Source organism: Jaculus jaculus, chromosome 5, assembly GCF_020740685.1.
Source record: "Jaculus jaculus isolate mJacJac1 chromosome 5, mJacJac1.mat.Y.cur, whole genome shotgun sequence".
Taxonomy (NCBI): Eukaryota; Metazoa; Chordata; class Mammalia; order Rodentia; family Dipodidae; genus Jaculus; species Jaculus jaculus.
In genome coordinates this window covers 6,312,094-6,331,755 of record NC_059106.1, presented here as the reverse complement: position 1 = coordinate 6,331,755, position 19,662 = coordinate 6,312,094, and the positions used below count along the sequence as shown (strand labels likewise).

The 19,662-nt window shown below is 42.1% G+C and overlaps 1 protein-coding gene across 1 annotated transcript in view; it reads right to left on the bottom strand.

Moving 5' to 3' along the window:
* The window catches only part of Uggt1 (UDP-glucose glycoprotein glucosyltransferase 1), a 128,695-nt gene that overhangs the window by 65,593 nt on the left and 43,440 nt on the right, over window positions 1–19,662 (bottom strand). Inside the window, exons 11-15 of the mRNA XM_045148663.1 lie at window positions 19,087–19,147; window positions 13,261–13,352; window positions 9,999–10,149; window positions 6,565–6,684; window positions 4,434–4,519 (exon numbers count right to left, since the gene is read on the bottom strand). Coding sequence (XP_045004598.1) covers window positions 4,434–4,519; window positions 6,565–6,684; window positions 9,999–10,149; window positions 13,261–13,352; window positions 19,087–19,147 — 510 coding nt within the window. The remainder of the gene's footprint in view (window positions 1–4,433; window positions 4,520–6,564; window positions 6,685–9,998; window positions 10,150–13,260; window positions 13,353–19,086; window positions 19,148–19,662) is intronic.

Below are 19,662 nucleotides of genomic sequence, written 5' to 3'. Positions count from 1 at the left end.
AGCATAGGGACCCGAGTTTGAGGATCGATTCCCCAGGACCCATATTAGCCAGATGCACAAGGGGGTGCAGGCATCTGGAGTTTGTTTCAGTGGTTGGAGGCCCTGGTACGCCCATTCTTTCTCTCTCTCTCTCTCTCTCTCTTGCTCTCAAATAAATAAATAAATAAACATATTGGGGGGGCTGCTGGAGAGATGGCTTAACAGATAAGGTGCTTGCCTGCAGAGCCAAAGGAACCAGGTTCAATTCCCCAGACCTACATAAGCCAGATGCACAAGGGGGCACAAGTGTCTGGAGTTTGCAGTGGCTGGAGGCCCTGGCATAACCATTCATTCATATTATCTCTCTCTTTCTACCCCTCTCTCTCTCAAACAATAAAAAAAAAAAATTTTTTTTTTGGTTTTTCGAGGTAAGGTTTCACTCTAGCCCAGGCTGACCTGGAATTCACTATAGAGTCTCAGGGTGGCCTTGAACTCATGGCGATCCTCCTACCTCTGCCTCCCAAGTGCTGGGATTAAAGGCGTGCCCCACCACGCCCGGCTTAAAAAAATATTTTTTTTTCAAAACAATATTTTTCCAGGGCTGGAGAGATGGCTTTGTGGTTAAGAGCTTGCCTGTGAAGCCTAGGGGCCCTGGTTCGAGGCTCAATTCTCCTGGACCCATGTTAGCCAGATGCACAAGGGGGCGGAGGAGTCTGGAGTTCATTTGCAGTGACCAGAGGCCCTGGCGCACCCATTCTCTATCTGCCTCTTTCTCTCTCTCTATCCGTCGCTTTGAAATATATAAAAATAAATAAATACATATTTTTCCAGAGCTAGAAAGAGAGCTTAGCAGTTAAGCGCTTGCCTGTGAAGCCTAAGGACCCCGGTTTGAGGCTCGATTCCCCAGTACCCATGTAAGCCAGATGCACAATGCATCTGGAGTTCATTTGCAGTAGCTGGATGCCTGGGAGTGCCCTTTCTCTCTCTCTCCCACTGCCTCTTTCTCTCTTTGTCTGTCACTATCAAATAAGTAAAAATAAAAACAATTTTTTTCCATATAAAATAGGTTAATAATAATAAACATTAAAAATATTTTTATTTATTTGTTTGAGAAAGAGTCAGAAAGAGAGATAGACAGAAAGTGAGAATGGGCACATCAGTGTCCTCCTGCTACTGCAAATGAACTTCAGATGCATGTGTCGTTTTGTGCATCTGACTTTAGATAGGAACTTGGGACCTGAACCAGGGCCATCAGGCTTTGCAAGTAAGAGCCTTTAACTGCTGAACCATCTCTCCAGTCCTTGATGCTTGCTTTTATATTCAGGTCCCTCCTTTTTTTCCTTGTTTGGCTTTTCAAGGTAGGGTTTCACTATAGCCCAGGCTGACCTGGAATTCACTCTGCACTCTCAGGGTGGCCTTGAACTCATAGTAATCCTCCTGCCTCTGCCTCCCAAGTGCTGGAATTAAAGGCATGGGCTGCCACACCTGGCTCACTTTGTATTGTATATCTTAAAAAATCAGTCTATGCTTGTTAGTTTCCCTGATAAGGCACTTGTAACTTAAGACTTGATCAATAACTTCATGAAGTGTTCATAAGTTTGGTTCCAAGAAGGTACATAACTTAATTAATACCCATAGCATCTCTTTTGGTCAGTGCTAGTCAGGGAACACACGGGAATTTTATTTGAGAGAGATACAGAAATAGGAAGGTAGAGAGAGAGGGAGAATGGACATGCCAGGGCCTCCAGCCACTGCAAAGAAATTCTAAATATGTGCGCTCCCTTGTGAATCTGGCTTAGTGGTTCCTGGGGAGTCAAACCTGGGTCCTTTGGCTTTGCAGGCAAGTCCCTTAACCACTAAGCCATCTCTCCAGCCCTGACATATGGGAATTTTTTTTTTTTTAAGATGTTCTTAGCTAGGTCCACACTTTTTTTAAATTTATTTATTTGAGAGTGACAGACACAGAGAGAAAGACAGATAGAGGGAGGGAGAGAGAATGGGAGCGCCAGGGCTTCCAGCCTCTGCAAACGAACTCCAGACGCGTGCGCCCCCTTGTGCATCTGGCTAACGTGGGAGCTGGGGAACCGAGCCTCGAACCGGGATCCTTAGGCTTCACAGGCAAGTGCTTAACTGCTAAGCCATCTCTCCAGCTCTATATGGGAATTTTTGTTCACCGAAGACTTCTTTGCTTCTTTAGTTTCTCATTGCAAAGAATTAAAATTTCAAGCCGGTTATGGTGGCGTACACCTTTAATCTTAGCACTTGGGAGGCACAGGTAGGAGGATCGCCATTAGTTCGAGGCCAGCCTGAGAATACATAGTGAATTCCAGGTCAGCCTGGGCCAGAGTGAGATTCTACCTCAAAACAAAAACAAACTCTTCAGCAAATGGTGTTGGGAAAACTGGACATATATCGCAGAAGGATGAAAATAGATTCTTCTCTCTCGCCATGCACAAGAATTAAGTCCAAATGGATTAAAGACCTTAACATCAGACCGGAACCTCTGAAACTGCTAGAGGAAAAAGTAGGGGAAACCCTTCAACATATTGGTCTTGGCAAAGACTTTCTGAATACAACCCCAATTGCTCAGGCAATAAAATCACAGATTAATCACTGGGACCTCATGAAATTACAAAGATTTTGCACCGCAAAGGACACAGTGAAAAAAGCAAAGAGGCAACCTACAGAATGGGAAAAAATCTTCGCCAGCTATATATCTGATAGAGGATTAATATCTAGGACATACAAAGAACTCAAAAAGTTAAATAATAAGGAATCAAACAAGCCAATCAAAAAATGGGCTATGGAGCTAAATAGAGCATTCTCAAAGGAAGAAATACGAATGGCATATAAGCATCTAAAAAAATGTTCTACGTCACTAGTCATCAGGGAAATGCAGATTAAAACTACATTGAGATTCCATCTCACTCCTGTCAGATTGGCCACCATCAGGAATTTGAGGCCAGCCTGAGACTACATAGTGAATTACAGGTCAGCCTGGGCTACAGTGAGACCATACTTCAAAAATCCAAAAAAATAGGGCGGGGGGAGAGCTGGAAAGATGGCTCGGTGGGTAAAGGCACTTCTTTGCAAACACCCCCTCTGTGGTGGTAGAAGGTGAGGTGATTTACCCATGGACTTTTTGTTTGTGTTTGTTTTTCTGAGGTGGGCTCTCACTCTAGCCCAGGATGACCTGGAATTCACTATGTAGTCTCAGGGAGGCCTTAAACTCATAGTGAACCTCCTACCTCTGCCTCCCGAGTGCTGGGGGAAGGCTTGGTCTTAATTCCCCCATATCCACATAAAGCCAGATGTACAAAGTAACATGTGTGTCTGTAGTTTACAGCAGCAGGAGGCTCCAATGCACCCATATTCTCTCTGCTCACAAATAATGAAAATATTAAATAATAATAACAATAATGAATATATTAAATAATGAAAATATTAATAATAATAATAGCCAGGTATGGCTGCACGAGTCGGCAACACTGTGGTGAGGAAGGCAGAGACAGAATTTCTGGGGCCCGTATGAGCTTCAGGTTCAGTGAAAAACCCTGATTCAGGGAAATAATGCAGAAGAGCGACAAGAGGACCCTGGTGTCTTCCTTGGACTCTGCACATGTGCATATAGAGTAAGTGCATCTGCACATATACACATGTGCATACAACACACACACACAACAGGGGTCTATGCAAGATTTCAAAGTTAGTCCTTGACAATCTAACAGCAGCCACTGACAAGCATTCTATCGCTGCTGAAAGTACAAACAGATTTTGTGAGATTGACAAACAACTAGGAAAACTCCCATTAGGAAACCAGTGAAGACCACAAACTATTTTTATACAGACTAGTTATTAATAATTCAATGGTGAGGGCCAGGAATGGTGATGCAACTCTTCCAGTAGGACTTGGGAGACTGAACTAAGAGGACCACCATGAGTTCAAGACCACTCTGAGACTACACAGTGAATTCAAGATCAGCCTGGGCTGGAGTGAGATCTTACCTCAAAAAAACAAGAAATATAGGGTTGGAAAGATGGCTTTGTGACTAAGATGCTTTCCTGCAAAGCTAAAGGACCGCAGTTCAATTCCCCAGTACCCACATAAGTCAGATGCAGGTGGCGCATGCATCTGGAGTTTGTTTGCAGTGGATGAAGACCCTGGCATGCCCATTCTCTCCCCCACCTGTCTCTCTCTCTCTCTCTCAAAATAAATAAATACAAAAATTAAAAATAAAATAATAAAAATCAATGGTAGTGTCTATTTATTAGGAATTAAATTCTCAGCATGAAAGACAATGAACTCAAACCAAACGGAACAAAAAAAAAAAACTGCCACTAGTGATCCCTACTATTAATTATATTACATATCAGTAAAGCCAGATATGTACTTCAGAATGACAAAGAAAACCTCACCAAAATGAGCTAAATTATCAAATCAATCCCAATGTTACCTTAGAGGTATGTGATTACTGAGGAACATCTCAGCTATGTTAATGAGCTCTGCAGTTGTCTCATGTACAGGATCAACTATGAACACCTGCCAAGGGAAAAGAAAAAGAACCCATGAGATGACATTAATTCAGGCATTCCTAGGCCAAGAGAAATGCCATTAGCCTTGAACAAGAAGCCAACATTCTTAGAACTACATAAAAAAGAGGGGCTAGGAAAACAACAGCTGCCTCCTTCCATGTTCAAAGAATGTGGTGGTAAAAGGTGAGGTGATTTACCCATGGACTTTTGGTTTGTTTGTGTTTTTGTTTTTCTGAGTTGGGCTCTCACTCTAGCCCAGGATGACCTGGAATTCACTATGTAGTCTCGGGGTGGCCTTAAACTCATAGTGAACCTCCTAACTCTGCCTCCTGAGTGCTGGGATTAAAGGCATGCACCACCACACCCAGCTTTTTTTTTTCTTGACAACTTCCATAACTATAGACAATAACCCATGGTAATTCCCCTCCACACTTTGCCCTTTCCAACTCCACTCTCCATCATATCCCTTTCCCCTCTCAATCAGTCTCTTTTATTTTTATGTGATGACACCAATTCTAATAAATGAAACAAAGCCCAAGTTTCATCAAGCCTCCCACATTAGAAAACAGAGATGGTCTTTTTCGTACATTCATTTCTAAACATCTCTCAATTAAGAATTCTTTTAGGTGGGTATGGGGGGTACACTTTGTTTAATCCCAGCACTCAGGAGACTGACGTAGGAGGATCATCATGAGTTAAAGGCCAGTCTGGGACTATAGAGTGAGTTCCAGGTCAGCCTGGACTAGAGTGAAACCCTGCCTTGAAAAAAACAACAATAAATAAATAAGAATTGTTTTAGAATTTAAGTTGTAGGGCATAACAATAGCTATTATGTATTAAGCCCTCATGGTGTGCTAAGCAATTTGTATATCCCCCTCATTTAATATGGTAAGAAAGAGAGGCTGATGTCTTGTAGGCTGAAAGGTGGCTTTTGAGAATGAGGAAAAGAACAGAAGACTGCTTCTCATGCACATTCCAGCTGTCTTTGCTTCCACGTACTCTTCTACAGCTATGAGAAAAGACAGAAATGAGAGGGAGAATGTGGACCAGGTAAGAAACTTCTTTCCCAACGTCTCTTAAAGCAGGAAAAACAAGTACTGTTAACAAAAAAGAATAAAAGTTGAATCATTACCTGGGTGTGGTGGCGCACGCCTTTAATCCCAGCACTTGGGAGGCAGAGGTAGGAGGATCGCCGTGAATTAGAGGCCACCCTGAGACTACAGAGTGAATTCCAGGTCAGCCTGAGCCAGAATGAGACCCTACCTCAAAAAAACAAAACACACAAAAAAAAGTTGAACCATTAAATTTGAGGGATTAAGATATTAAAGAAAAACTGTTTCCCAGCACTCGGGAGGCAGAGGTAGGAGGATCACCGAGAGTTCAAGGCCACCCTGAGACTCCATAGTGAATTCCAGGTCAGCCTGAACTAGAGTAAGACCTTACCTTGAACAACCAAAAAAAAAAAAAGGAGAAAGAAAAACTATTAATATATGCTTTCTGATTTGAAAGATCTTAAAACTTATTTACATAACACTGTTGTAAAACTAAAACTACTCTAGAAAAAGAAAGTCTAGAGCCGGGCGTGGTGGCGCACACCTTTAATCCCAGCACTCGGGAGGCAGAGGTAGGAGGATTGCCATGAGTTCAAGGTCACCCTGAGATGACAGAGTTAATTCCAGGTCAGCCTGGACCAGAGTGAGACCCTACCTCGAAAAACCAAAAAAAAAAAAAAAAAAGAAAGTCTAAAGATATTAAAAGAAAAAAACAAACAGAAAAATTAAAATGGCACAGTCTAAACCCTCATTACAGATGGAGAGTGATTCTTCCTACAGCGACGCATGCCGCAGCACTATAAGAATCAGTCACAGCGCCACCCACAAAAGTCAACACATTCCAAAGCCCTTCTGTATGAAAAAGGGGTGTATGTGGTAGTGGAAGTAAACAGGGGCAGGTAGGAAAAAAGAGAAGTGTATATTCTATGTGACTGAAAAAGTAGACAACAGAGCAAGGGAGAGAAACAATTACAGACAGAGAATAAAAAGTTCTACTCACCATATTATGCAAATTTTTTCTGATCTGTCGTATAACACCAGGAAAAGTAGGTCGAAGCAACTCTTGTAGACTAGAAGGCCATGAATTATATCTGCTGTCAACTTCCAGATTGTTGACCCACTTGAAAAAAATAATATAACATGGTACATACATTTTAATCAATAGTAAATGAAAAATCTGTAGCCAATTCTTACTTTTATAATACTAAGAAGCACATGAGGGGATGGGTGTGGTGGCATAGAAGTACCACGGGTTCAAGGCCAACCTAGACTATATACAGTTTGAAGTCTCAAAACAAAAATGAAACAAAAAGCCGAGCATGGTGATGCACACCTTTAATCCCAGCACTTGGGAGGCAGAGGTAGGAGGATCACTGACAGTTCAAAGCCACCCTGAGATTATAGAGTAAATTCCAGTCAATCTGGTCTACAGTGAGGCCCTACTTCAAAAGAAAATAGCAACAACACAAATAATTGGACTGAAGAGATGGCTCAGCAGTTAAAGACACTTTCTTGCGAGGTGCCAACCCAGGCTCAATTCCCAGTACCCACATAAAACCAGAAGCAACGTTGCACATGTGTCTGCAGTTTGTTTGCAGCAACAAGAGGCCCTGGTGCACCCATACACACACACTTAATCTCTCATAAATAAATACACAATGACTTTTTTTTGGGGGGGGGGTTTCAAGGTAGGGTCTCACTCTGGTCCAAGCTGACCTGGAATTAACTATGTAGTCTCAGGGTGTCATCGAACTGGCAATCCTCCTGCCTCTGCATCCCAAGTACTGGGATTAAAGGTGTGCACCACCACGCCCAGCTAATAATGACAGTCTTTTGAAAACAAGAAAAACAATCATCAACAGTCTTTACCCAGCTGTAGCACCCGCGTGCCACAACACCAACCTGCAAGGAAAACTGCATTAGTGCAGTAGTGGCATAACTGATACAGAGGTAGCTAACTGCTTTCTGACTGGATCTGAGGGCAACTCCACAGGAAGGAATTCATGCCTGGTATTGCAAGCCTGACTGACAGTCAATACCTGGAGAGATCAAAGGTCCTTAGGAAGAAATCTACTACTGTTGTTTTACTAAATGGACATGTCAAACTGCCTCCTAAATATCTCTGTTAATAGCATCGTATATACGTAAATAGAAGAACAGATTACTGGGGGTGGAAAGGCCTAAGTGAGGTCTGAAGAAGAGACTGAATACAGGAAGGGTAGGGGGAAGGTTACTCAAAACCTAAGAGGGTATGAATAAGTCATATGGAAACCACTTGTTTGGACAATGGCACACCCAGCAGACATAGATTGTTACTAGAAAATTTTCAGTGCCAGGGATGGGATATCTTCCAGTGAGTTGTTGGGTAGGGAGGTCCCTGATGCCCCCAAAACATTACACATCATTGCCAAGGCTCTTGGTTTCCCACAGGAATAGATGGTAAAACCCTATTGCTGAAGACTCCATAGGCTTATGTGGCAAGGTCACGAAGCAATCTTGCTGGAGCTGAGCTAAAAACCTCCTGCATGTAGACCAGCTGGAAAAAAGCTACACTGCATGCAGCTCCATGGAAGAGAGAGAAGTCATTAGTGAAGATAATAAAGGACACTGCAAGCCTTAAAATTTGGCCAACCACACCAAATGAGCCAACGGGTGCATTAGTGGCATGTCTGTTATAGGGAAAACCATCTGCTCTCTAATTAGACTAGAGGCCTGCTCCAAGGGAGGGAATACATCCCTGATACTGACAACCTACAACAGGGGTAGTCATGAGCCCTAGGGGTGTAATGCCTGCTGGTGTCTGGCTAAATGCATATATTATGCTCACCAAACAGCCTGGTAAGCATTTCTCATAATGTTCATACCCATATATTACTGCTACTCTCACTTTTGATTACAGAAGCTTCTTTTCAGATGGCAGTGACATTAGGTTGACTCAGAAGGCACTACAGAGCTGAGAAGTGACAGAGGTGTGCTCAGCACTGAAACATTTCTATCATACCTTCCAAGGCTCAAGGTCCATTGTGGAAGAGTTGGCAGAAAGAATGTAAGAGCCAAAGGAAGGGTAGGACTCCTTACAATGCATGCTTCCAGACACAAAACTGCCTCAATATCCATGACCTCACAGTGCCTGGCACTACCTACACAAGACCATTATAAGAGGAGGAAAACATGATGACAACAAAATAAAAAAAAGAAACTGATGGAGAAGGGAAGGGGGTATGATGTAGTGGAGTTGTGAAAGGGAAGGTGGGGGGTAGAGGGACTTATCATGGTTTATTATCTATAATTATGGAAGTTAACAATAACAAATTTTAAATAAGTGTCTTTATGCCTATCAATTAACGTTACTTTCAGCCTTGGTTTGCAGTGGGTGACAGTGCAGAGAATCATAATGGGTCAAAGTGTTCATCCCTAAATAGGACATCTGTATCATCTCCTCAAAGGTTCGGGGGACATCACAGAAAAGGGAAGAATTTGAGAGGGAGAAAATAGGGAAGAGTTATAAAATGCTGTATTCTGGACATGACGTGTCCCCACGCTCATGAAGAGGCTTGTTTACCTGCACAAGACAGGCACAAGGTTGGGGCCATCAACATTTCATCACGAGCCCCCACCCTGCCACAGGAGCTATCAGCAGCTAGTGTTTGCCGGGAAGGGAGGGTCCTTTCTCCTGGTTTAACCACTGGTAAGTTGTCCATATTCAGTAAAAATGCCCCAAAACATGCTCGTAATTAATTAAATCAGAGGTCACTCAAAAGAAAAAGACGTGAACATAGGAGGGAGACCACTAGGTCACGCAACAGAGGGAAACACAAGGAGACTAGCTGGGAAGAAGGGTTCACTGACAGTGGAATGGTGATGAGAGTGGTAATGAACATGACCATAATAAATTAATGTCAGAATCAGAATGTCTCCATTTTAAGCCTCTGAGTGTCATTTCGTTGTAACTCTCTGTTTCCCAAGAATGATCCAGATCACCCTCTCCCAATTATCACTTTTCTTGAATGACCCAGACCACCCATCTCCATTATCACTTTCTTGAAATGGCCCAAACCACCTGTACAACTACCACTTCTCTATAGTGGGCGAAGCCCTGAGCAAGGTGGACTGCTCTGCAACCAAAGAATTCCACTGACCCCACTGCCTCCTAAGTACTCCCTAGACTGTAAGGGAAGTTACTTCTGACATGCCTGGCCAGAGCCTCTATCAGGTTTCCTGTCTAAAGCCTATCTCTGCTGTTGAGCTGAGTCTTCTCTCATTTCATTTCCCTTTTTTGTTCCCTAAAATATGGTGCTGAAACCCGGGACAGGTACAGGGACACTCTTTGATAACATCAAAAGAGAAGGAAATAATTGTTACCAAACACAATTTACAAAGCTATAGTAAGATGTTCGGCCAGATGCATCTGGACCACCCCAAAGGCATACTCACTGAAATGGCAGGGCTCCTAATGTCTACTGCATAGTCAGCATCAGAAGGCTGGATGTTCAGCTTCAAAATATTATGTAGAGAAGGTCCTTCTATCCCCAGCCTGTGCAGGCCCTCCATTACTCGGGCTTCATTCCTCAACACATCAAACAAACTGAAAGACAAACAAACAAAGCATCATTAGCTGAGGGCTTGAAATTCATATGGTGGCAGCGCACCCGTGTGAGGCCCTGGACTCAAACCCCAATGCACCAAGACAAATCTGATAGTATTTAGTAAAGAAAAACTAAACTTTTGAAATTCATCAGTTCAGAGCCAGAGAAATAGCTCAACAGTTAAAGGCATATGCTTACAAAGCCTGATGGCCCAGGTTTGATTACACAGTACCCATGTAAAACCAAATGCACAAACTGTACATGCATGGTGCACTCATACTCACTCCCCACCTCTCTTTCAAACAAACCAATAAACAAATAAATAAAAATTTTTATCAGTTTTTTCATTAGTTCAGCCAGGCATGGTGGCAGATACCTTTAATCCTAGCACTCAGGAGGCAGAGGTAGAAGGATCTCTGTGAGTGTGAGGACAGCCAGAAACTACAGAGTGATTTCCAGGTCAGTCTGGGCTGGAGTGAGATGCTACCTCAGAAAAAAAATTAATTCAAACGAAATGCCAAAGTGGACCAGTTGAACTGAAAACTGAATTTCTTCCTTGTTTCACCTTGTAATAGTACACAAGACAGTTACAGGAAGTACTTCCTGACTCCTGTTTATTTAAATTTTCAATGTATATTATCTCTAAGTATAAGTGCAGTTTAAGAAAGAAGGAATGGAGCTGGGAGATGGCTTAGTGGCTAAGCGCTTGCCTGTGAAGCCTAAGGATCCCAGTTCAAGGCTCATATTCCCCAGGACCCACATAAGCCAGATGTACAAGGTGGCACATGCATCTGGAGTTCGTTTGCAGTGGCTGGAGGTCCTTCCATGCCCATTTTCATTCTCTCTCTCTCTTTCTCTCTGTTGCTCTCAAATAAATAAAAATAAATAAATAAATAAGAATAACTATGAAACCCTACCTTTCAATAAACTTACACGATAATGAAAAAAAAATATTAACAGTCATAGGTAGGTAAAAGATTAAATGGGCCAGGAGTGGTGGCGCACGCCTTTAATCCCAGCACTTGGGAGGCAGAGGTAAGAGGATCGCCGTGAGTTCGAGGCCACCCTGAGACTACATAGTGAATTCCAGGTCAACCTGAGCTAGAGTGAAACCGTACCTTGGAAAAGGAAAAAAAAAAAAAGAATAAATGGCATAAAAGCTGAGCATTTTGGTGCACACCTTTAATCCCAGCACTCAGGAGGCTACGGTGGGTGTATCACTGTGAATTCAAGATCACCCTGAGACTACAGAATGAATTCCAGTTCAATATGGGCTACAGTGAGACCCTACCTCAAAAACCAAAAAAACAGATAAAAGCCTTGATTAAAACAATTCAAATAGCCAGGTATGCTGGCTCATGCCTTTAACTCTAGCACTTGAGAGGCAGAGGTAGGAAGACCACTATGAGTTTGAGGCCACCCTGAGACAGGTCAGCCTGGGCTATAGTGAGACTCTGCCTCAAAAAAAAACCAACCAAACAAACAAACAAACAAACAAACAAAAAAGCAAGCAGCTGGGAATGGTGGCACACATCTTTAATCCCAGCACGAAGGAGGCAGAAGTATGATCACTGTGAGTCTAAGGTCAGCCTCGTGCTACAGAGTGAGTTCCAGGTTCCAGGTCAGCCTCAGCTAGAGTGCACCTAGGGTGAGTCCCTTCCTCAAAAAAAAAAAAGTTAATAATCGGTTGATATTGTATATATGTAAGTACAATGATTGTAATGGGGAGGTAATATGATGGAGAATGGAATTTCAAAGGGGAAAGTGTGGAGGTGGGGAGGGAGGGAATTACCATGGGATAGTTTTTTATAATCATGGAAAATGTTAATAAAAATTTAAAAAAATAAATAAAAATAAAAAAATTTTAAAAGCTAAAAAGGAGACATAAAGGGAAGAGAAAGGAAGGGAGGAGGGTACTTAATAGGTTGATATTGTATATATGTAAGTACAATGATTGAGATGGGGAGGTAATATGATGGAGAATGGAATTTCAAAGGGGAAAGTGTCAGGGGGGAGGGAGAGAATTACCAGGGGATATTTTTTTTTATAATCATGGAAAATGTTAATAAAAATTTAAAAATTTTTAAAAAATCACTTTAAAGCATCTTACTATAGAAACTACTTCTCCTACAGCATTAGCAACAGCTTTTATTTTCATTATTATAAAGCCACAATATCAACTATACTGATTCTTCCCCCCGCCAAAAAAAATGACAATTTAGGGCTATTTAAATCTTGAACTACATTTTAAGAAAAACAATAAAAAGCAAGTATTCAGAGTCAGGCATGGTGGCACACACTTATAATTCTTGCACTTAGGAGGTAGAGGCAAGAAGGATTATAAATTTAAGGACATACTCAGCTACCCACCTACATAGCAAATTAGAGGTCAGCCTGAGTTACACAAAATAGTATTTTTTAAAATGAGGGAAAAAAGCAGAGATTCAAAAATTCATGGCTTCTGGAACACCAGAGATAGTATGAATAAACCTACTTCATATTTCCTAGAAGCAAATGAATCCATTCTTTTTAATAATACTTTTTTTTTAATCAAAGTAGGTTCTCACTCTAGCTCAAGCTGACCTGGAATTCACTCTATAGTGTCAGGGTGGCCTCAAACTCAAGACAATCATTTTACTTCAGCCTCCCGAGTGCTGACATTAAATGCGCACACCATCATGCCCAGTTCCTTTTCTTTTTTTTTTCGAGGTAGGGCCTCACTCTAGCTCAGGCTGATCTGGAATTCACTATGTAGTCTCAGGGTGGCCTTGAACTCACAGTGATCCTTCTACCTCTGCCCCCTGAGTGCTGGGATTAAAGGCGTGCGCCACCACGCCCAGCTCCGACTCTTTGTAATAATTCTATGTTAACAGGAAAACATCTCCAAAGAGACATCTGAGAAAAACAATTGAACCTCACAAATGCCTTCTACAGGGTGTGTATAGAACATGCTGCCCTCCTCAGTCCACTTCCAGACACTTGGTAAGGTTCCACATGCCATGAGCCTTTGCTCATTCCAAATCAAGGAGGAATAACAAGCTGAAAACATCACCAGGAACTATACATTATAAAACCTTACAGAAAGAGAATTAAAAAAATATTATCCTCACCTGAATATATCCTGTGTATCTAAGTCAATGTGAAGTCCATTGATGAAGAGAGCTGAATCTCCAGGTTGTAATCCTAGAGTTCCCTTGAAATACTGAAAAAAATAAATAAACATAATAAAGGCTGGGGAAACGGCTTAATGGTTAAGGTGTTTGGTTGCGAAGCCTAAGGACCTCGGTTCAATTCCACAGAACCCATGTAAACCAGATGCACAGGGGGCACGTGTGTCGAGTTCGTTTGCAGTGGCTGGAGGCCCTGGGTGCCCATTCTCTCTTTCTCTACCTCTTCCTTTCTCTCTCTCTCAAATAAATAAATAAAATATTTTAAAATAAATAAAGCAGTGAGAAGATGTTAACAAAGCTTTCTGAGTTTCTAGGCTTTTCATCTACATACATTTTGACACTCTAGCTTCACTTTCTATTTCCTTCCATGTTCTCCCCAGGCCATTTTCTACACTGAATAAAGCTGCTGGCCTTTAGGACAGCCACTTCCCTCTCTTTCCTCCTTTACTCTTATGATGACACAACTATTTCCTGTAATGTTGGTATGGAAGGATATGCCAAGAATCATGCTTCAAAACACCAGAACAAAGTGTAGGGGGATGGTGCAGCAGTTAATAGCACTTGCTGTACAAGAATGAGGACCCGAAACTGCCCAAGTTCGTATCCAGGCACACATGAAGCCAAGATGCACAAGGTGGCATGTGCATCTGAAGTTCATTTGCAGCAGCTGGAGACCCAGATGTGCCCATATTCATTCTCTCACTCTCTCTGCTTGCAAATAAATAAATAAAAATTATTTGAGAAAGGAAGGAGGGAAGGGAGGAGTGAGGAGCCTGGCATAGTAGTGCACTCTGGAGGCAGAGGTAAGAAGGATCACCATTGGGCTGGAGAGATAGCTTAGTGATTAAGGTGCTTGCCTGCAAAGCCAAAGGGCCCAGGTTTGATTCCCCAGGACCTATGTAAGCCAGACGCACAGGATGACCAATGGAGTTTATCTGTAGTGGCTGGAGGCCCTAGCACACACAATCTCTCTCTCTTTCTCTCTGACCCTCTCAAATAAATTAATAAAAATAAATTTTAAAAAAAAGGAGGAGGAGGATCACCATGAGAAGGATCATAGTGAATTCCAGGTCAGCCTGGGCTACAGCAAGATTCTACCTTGGGGAAAAAAAAGAAAAGGAAAAAGAAAAAGAAAGAAACCATCAGTAGAAAAACAAACTCAGTATAAGTAAAAGAAAAATATATATATATATATACACATACACAAAATTCATTTGCAGTGGCTAGAGGCCCTGGTGTGCGCATTCTATCCCTTCACCCTCTAATGAATAAATAAAAAGAATGGACATGAAATAAAGAAAAGACAAGAAGCCAGGCATAGTGGCGCATGCCTTTAATGCTAGCATTTGGGAGGCAGAGATAGAAGGATCGCTGTGAGTTCAAGGCCACCATGAGACTACATAGTGATTCCAGGTCAGCTGTCTGGGCTACAGTGAGAATAATGGAGAGTTGTATTCATTAAAAACTGGAATGTCAGGGCTGAAGTAAATAAAAATTGGAATTTCAGCTCAGCAGTTAAGGAGACACCTGCAAAGCCTAAGGATCAGGTTCAATTCCCCAGTACCCAGGTAAAGCCTGATTCAGAAAATAGTACATGCATCTAGTTTGTTTGCAATGACTAGAGGCTCCTGGCATGCCCCTTCTCCCTCTCTCCCTCTGCTTGTCAATTAAATAAATAACACCTGGAATTTCAAGAAAAAGAAAATATAAATAAAACTTGACACTTATGCAAAAATTTCACCCTCAAGCAGTTGAATGCTGGTAAATAAGAAAGACCGCTTATAGATTTAGCTCTATCTGCTTCTAGAGCCAGCACTCTGTGAACGTCCACCACACTCAAGACTTAGGCACACTTCTGTGTTTTGTACTTATATTTTGTATGTATGCATTTTATTCTTGTTTTTGCATGCATGCATGTACGTTTGATGTGCACATGTACAGAGGACAGAGAAGGATCACATGTCCTTTTCACTTACTTGCCTTTTGTACTGGAAAAGAGTCTCTCAACCCAAAGCTAACACTTGCAGCTGGTTTTTCTTTTTTCTTCTTTGGGATGTGTGTCTTGTCAGCAAGTCCCAGTTATTCTACTCCCTCCAACACCACAGAGCCGGGTTGCAGAATGCATGATTAGGCCTAGCTGTCGATGTGGGAACTGGAAACTGACCTCAGGCCTTCCCAGGCTTGCAGAGCAAAGTGCTCTTAATGACCTCCCCAACCTTTAATTTTCTACATTTTCTTTTCGAGGTAGGGTCTCACTCGAGCCCAGGCTGACCTGGAACTCACTACATACTCTCAGGCTGGCCCCAAACTGACAGTGATCTTCTACTTCAGCCTCACCAGTACCGGGATTAAAGACATGTGCCATTACATCCGCTTTCTACATGGGTTTTGTGTGTGTGTGTGTGTGGTTTTTCGAGGTAGGGTCTCACTCTATCTCAGGCTGACCTGGAATTCACTGTGTAGTCTCAGGCTGGCCTCGAACTCATGGCAATCCTCCTGGATTCTTAATCTTTTTGAGTAAAATATATTTATTAAAAACTTAGAAAGCAAGCTGGGTGTGGTGGCGCACGTCTTTAATCCCAGCACTCGGGAGGCAGAGGTAGGAGGATTGCCATGAGTTCGAGGCCACCCTGAGAATGACAGAGTTAATTCCAGGTCAGCCTGGACCAGAGTGAGACCCTACCTCAAAAAGCAAAAAAAAAAAAAAGAATCCATGAAATTGCAATATAGTCTTCTGCACAATGAAATGTTCTTCCTTCCTTGGGGAATAATAAAGTACTAAAAGTAAATAAAATTGTTTTTCTGGAAATTAAAAATAAGCTACTAAATTTTGCTAACTTAATAAGTATTGAAGAAATGTTGGCTATTCATTGCTCAGATTGCTTTCATTAGCTAGTACATACAGACTAAGAAAATCTGGGAAAGGGTCAGAGAGATGGCTTAGTGGTTAAGGCACTTGCCTGCGAAGCCAAAGGACCCAGGTTCAGTTCTCCAGGACCCATGTAAGCCAGATACACATGGTAGCACATGCATCTGCAGTTCACTTGCAGTGGCTGAAGGCCCAGGCACACCCATTCTCTCTCTATCTGCTTCTTTCTCTCTCAAATAAATAAATAATTTTAAAAAAAAGAAAAAGAAAGTCTGGGGTGAATAAAGTTCATATTCTGTCCCTAAAACTCGACTGAGGGGCTGAAAAGATGATTCAGTGGTTAAAGGCTCTTGCTTGCAGAGCCTACAGGCCTTGGTTCAATTCCTCACACAAGGACTCACATAAAACCAGATGCACAAATGTGTAAACGTGTAGAGTTCGTCTGCAGATGCAAGAAGCCCTGGCTTACCCAATCATATTCATTCTTTCTTTCTGTCACTCTCCCAAATAAAAAATTTCTTTTTAAACGGGTGTGGTGGTACACACCTTTAATCCCAGCACTCAGGCGGCAGAGGTAGGAGGATCACCATGAGTTCGAGGCCACCCTGAGACTACATAGTGAATTCCAGGTCAGCCTGGGACAGAGTGAGACCCTACCTTGAAAACAAAACAAAAAAAATTCTTTTTAAAAATTGATTTGGACATGGTGGCATACACCTTTAATCCCAGCACCTGGGAAGCAGAGATAAAGGAATTGATGGAAGTTTGAGGCCACTCTGAGACTCCATAGTGAATCTCAGGTCAGCCTTAGCTAGACCAAGACTCTATATCAAAAGAAAAAGGGGGGATGCTGGGGAGATGGCTTAGGGGTTAAGCGCTTGCCTGTGAAGCCTCAGGACCCTGGTTTGAGGCTCGATTCCCTAGGAACCACATTAGCCAGATGCACAAGGGGGCACACACATCTGGAGTTCATTTGCAGTGGCTGGAAGCCTTGGCACACCCATTCTGTCTCTGTCCCTCTGTCTCTCTCTCTCTCTCTGTGCTTCTTTCTCTCTCTGTTATTCTCAAATAAATAAAAATTTTAAAAAATTTTAAAAAAAGAAAAGAAAAAAGGGAAGCCGGGCATGGTGTCGCACTCCTTTAATCTCAGCACTCGGGACGCAGAGGTAAGAGGATCACAGTGAGTTCAAGGCCACCTGAGACTACATAGAAACTACATAGAGAATTTCAGGTCAGCCTGAGCTAAAGTGAGACTCTATCTGGAAAGAAACGTTGGTGGGGGGGTGTCGGGCTGGAGAGATGGCTTAGCAGTTAAAAGCCTAAGGACCCAGGTTTAATTCCCCCAATACCCACACAAAACCAGATGCATAAGGCAGTGCATGCATATGGAGTTTGTTTGCAGTGGCTGGAGCACCTACCTGGTAGACTTATGTTCACTCTCTCTCAAATTAATAAATTAGTTATATATTTTTTAACTTTATTTTTATTTGAAAGAGAGAGAGAAAACTAAAGAGAAATAGAAAGAGAGAGGGAGAGAAAGAATGGGCACACCAGAGTCTCCAGCCACTGCAAACAAACTCCAGATACATGCACCCTTGTGCATCTTGCTTACATGGGTCCTGGAGAATTGAATTGGGATCCTTTGGCTTTGCAGGCAAACACCTTAACCGCCAAGCCAACTCTCCTGCCATACACACACACACACTTATAAAAATGTGTGTGTGTGTGTATTTTTTTTTTTAAGAGGCTAACAAACGACTGCTTAGGATTGGAGAAATGGGCTTGGGGATAAGGAGCTTGCCTGCGAAGCCTAGGGACCCACATTCGACTCTCCAGCTCCAAGGTAAGCACAAGGTGACACAGTGCAAGGTCGAACATGCACACTAGGGGGCGAACTCATCTGGAGTTCAACTGCAGTGGCGGGAGGCACTGGTGCACCAGTTCTCTTATCTCATGAAAGAAAAAAAAGGAATTGAAAGTAAGTGCGTCTGGGAAGGAAAACTTGAGGAGGTGCAGTTTTCCTAATGAAGGTGTCACTTTCAATTTACATTCCCTGATTAAAAACTAAAAACAGGGCTGGAGGGATGGTTCAGCAGTTAAGGCACTTACCTACAAAGCCAAGGACCTAGGTTGGATTCCCCAGGACCCAAATAAGCCAGATGCACAAGTTGGCACATGCATCTGGAGTTCCTTTGCAGTGGCTAAAAGTCCTGGAGCACCCATTCTCTCCCTCTCTCAAGTAAAACAATACAAATAATAATAATAATAATAATAAATAAATTTAAAATAGCTAGGCATGGTAGCACACGCCTTTAACCCCAGCACTCAGGAGGCAGAGATAGGAGGATCACTGTGATTTCAAGGCCATCCAAAATTACAAAGTGAATTCCAGGTCAGCCTGGACTAGAATGAGACCCTACCTTGAAAAGCCAAAAACAAAAGGGGGGGCTACGGGCCTGGAAGATGGTTTAGTGGTAAAAGGCATTTGTTTGAAAGTCCACCTACCTAAATTCAATTCCCTAATAACCCACATAAAGCCCAATGCAAAAAAGTGGCACAGGCGCTGGAGAGATGGCACAATGGTCAACGCACTTTCCTGTAAAGGCATAGGTCCCAGGTTCAATTTCCCAGGACCCACGCAAGCCAAATGAACAAGATGGCACGTGCGTCTGGAGTTCATTCGCAGCACCTAGAGGCCCTGATGCACCCACTGTGTTTCTATCTGCCTCTTTCTCTCTTTGTCTCCCAAAGTAAATAAATAAAATAAAGATTTTTAAAAATATATACACACAAATTATAGGAATGAACAAAACATTACCACCTTTGATCAAAGAATATTAATGCTATCCAAGGCCATAATTACATCAGACTTCATCCATATTTTCCATGATCAATACCTTTTGATTCTCTTCCACTTCGGTTCTAAGTTGTGAACTCACAGATGTTTTCGTTATTGCTCTAAAGAATAAACAAATGAGCAATGCTTGGTTTGCCATATGATATAAAGGTTGTCAACTTCCTTATTTGAGGTATGAAACATAATAATCAATAAAATGGAAATAACAGACAAAACCTCAAACCTATACAATTGATAAATCAATCTCTCCCATCAGATGTATATAGCTTTATCATTCTAAGACATAATACCAAAACAAAAAATAGCAAGACAGAGATGGCATGGTGGCACACATGTTTAATCCTAGCACTTGGGAGTCAGAGGTAAGAGGATCGCGATGAGTTCAAGGCCACCCTGAGACTATATAGTGAATTCCAGGTCAGCCTAAGCTACAGTGAGAACCTACCTTGAAACACTAAAGAAAAAAAAATACTATATATATGCATATGTATATATAATATACATATACATATATGTATATAAATAAATATAAATAAAAAGACAGGGGCTGGAGAGATGGCACAGCAGTTAAGGTGCTTGCCTGCAAAGCCTAAGGACCCTGGTTTTATCCCCCAGT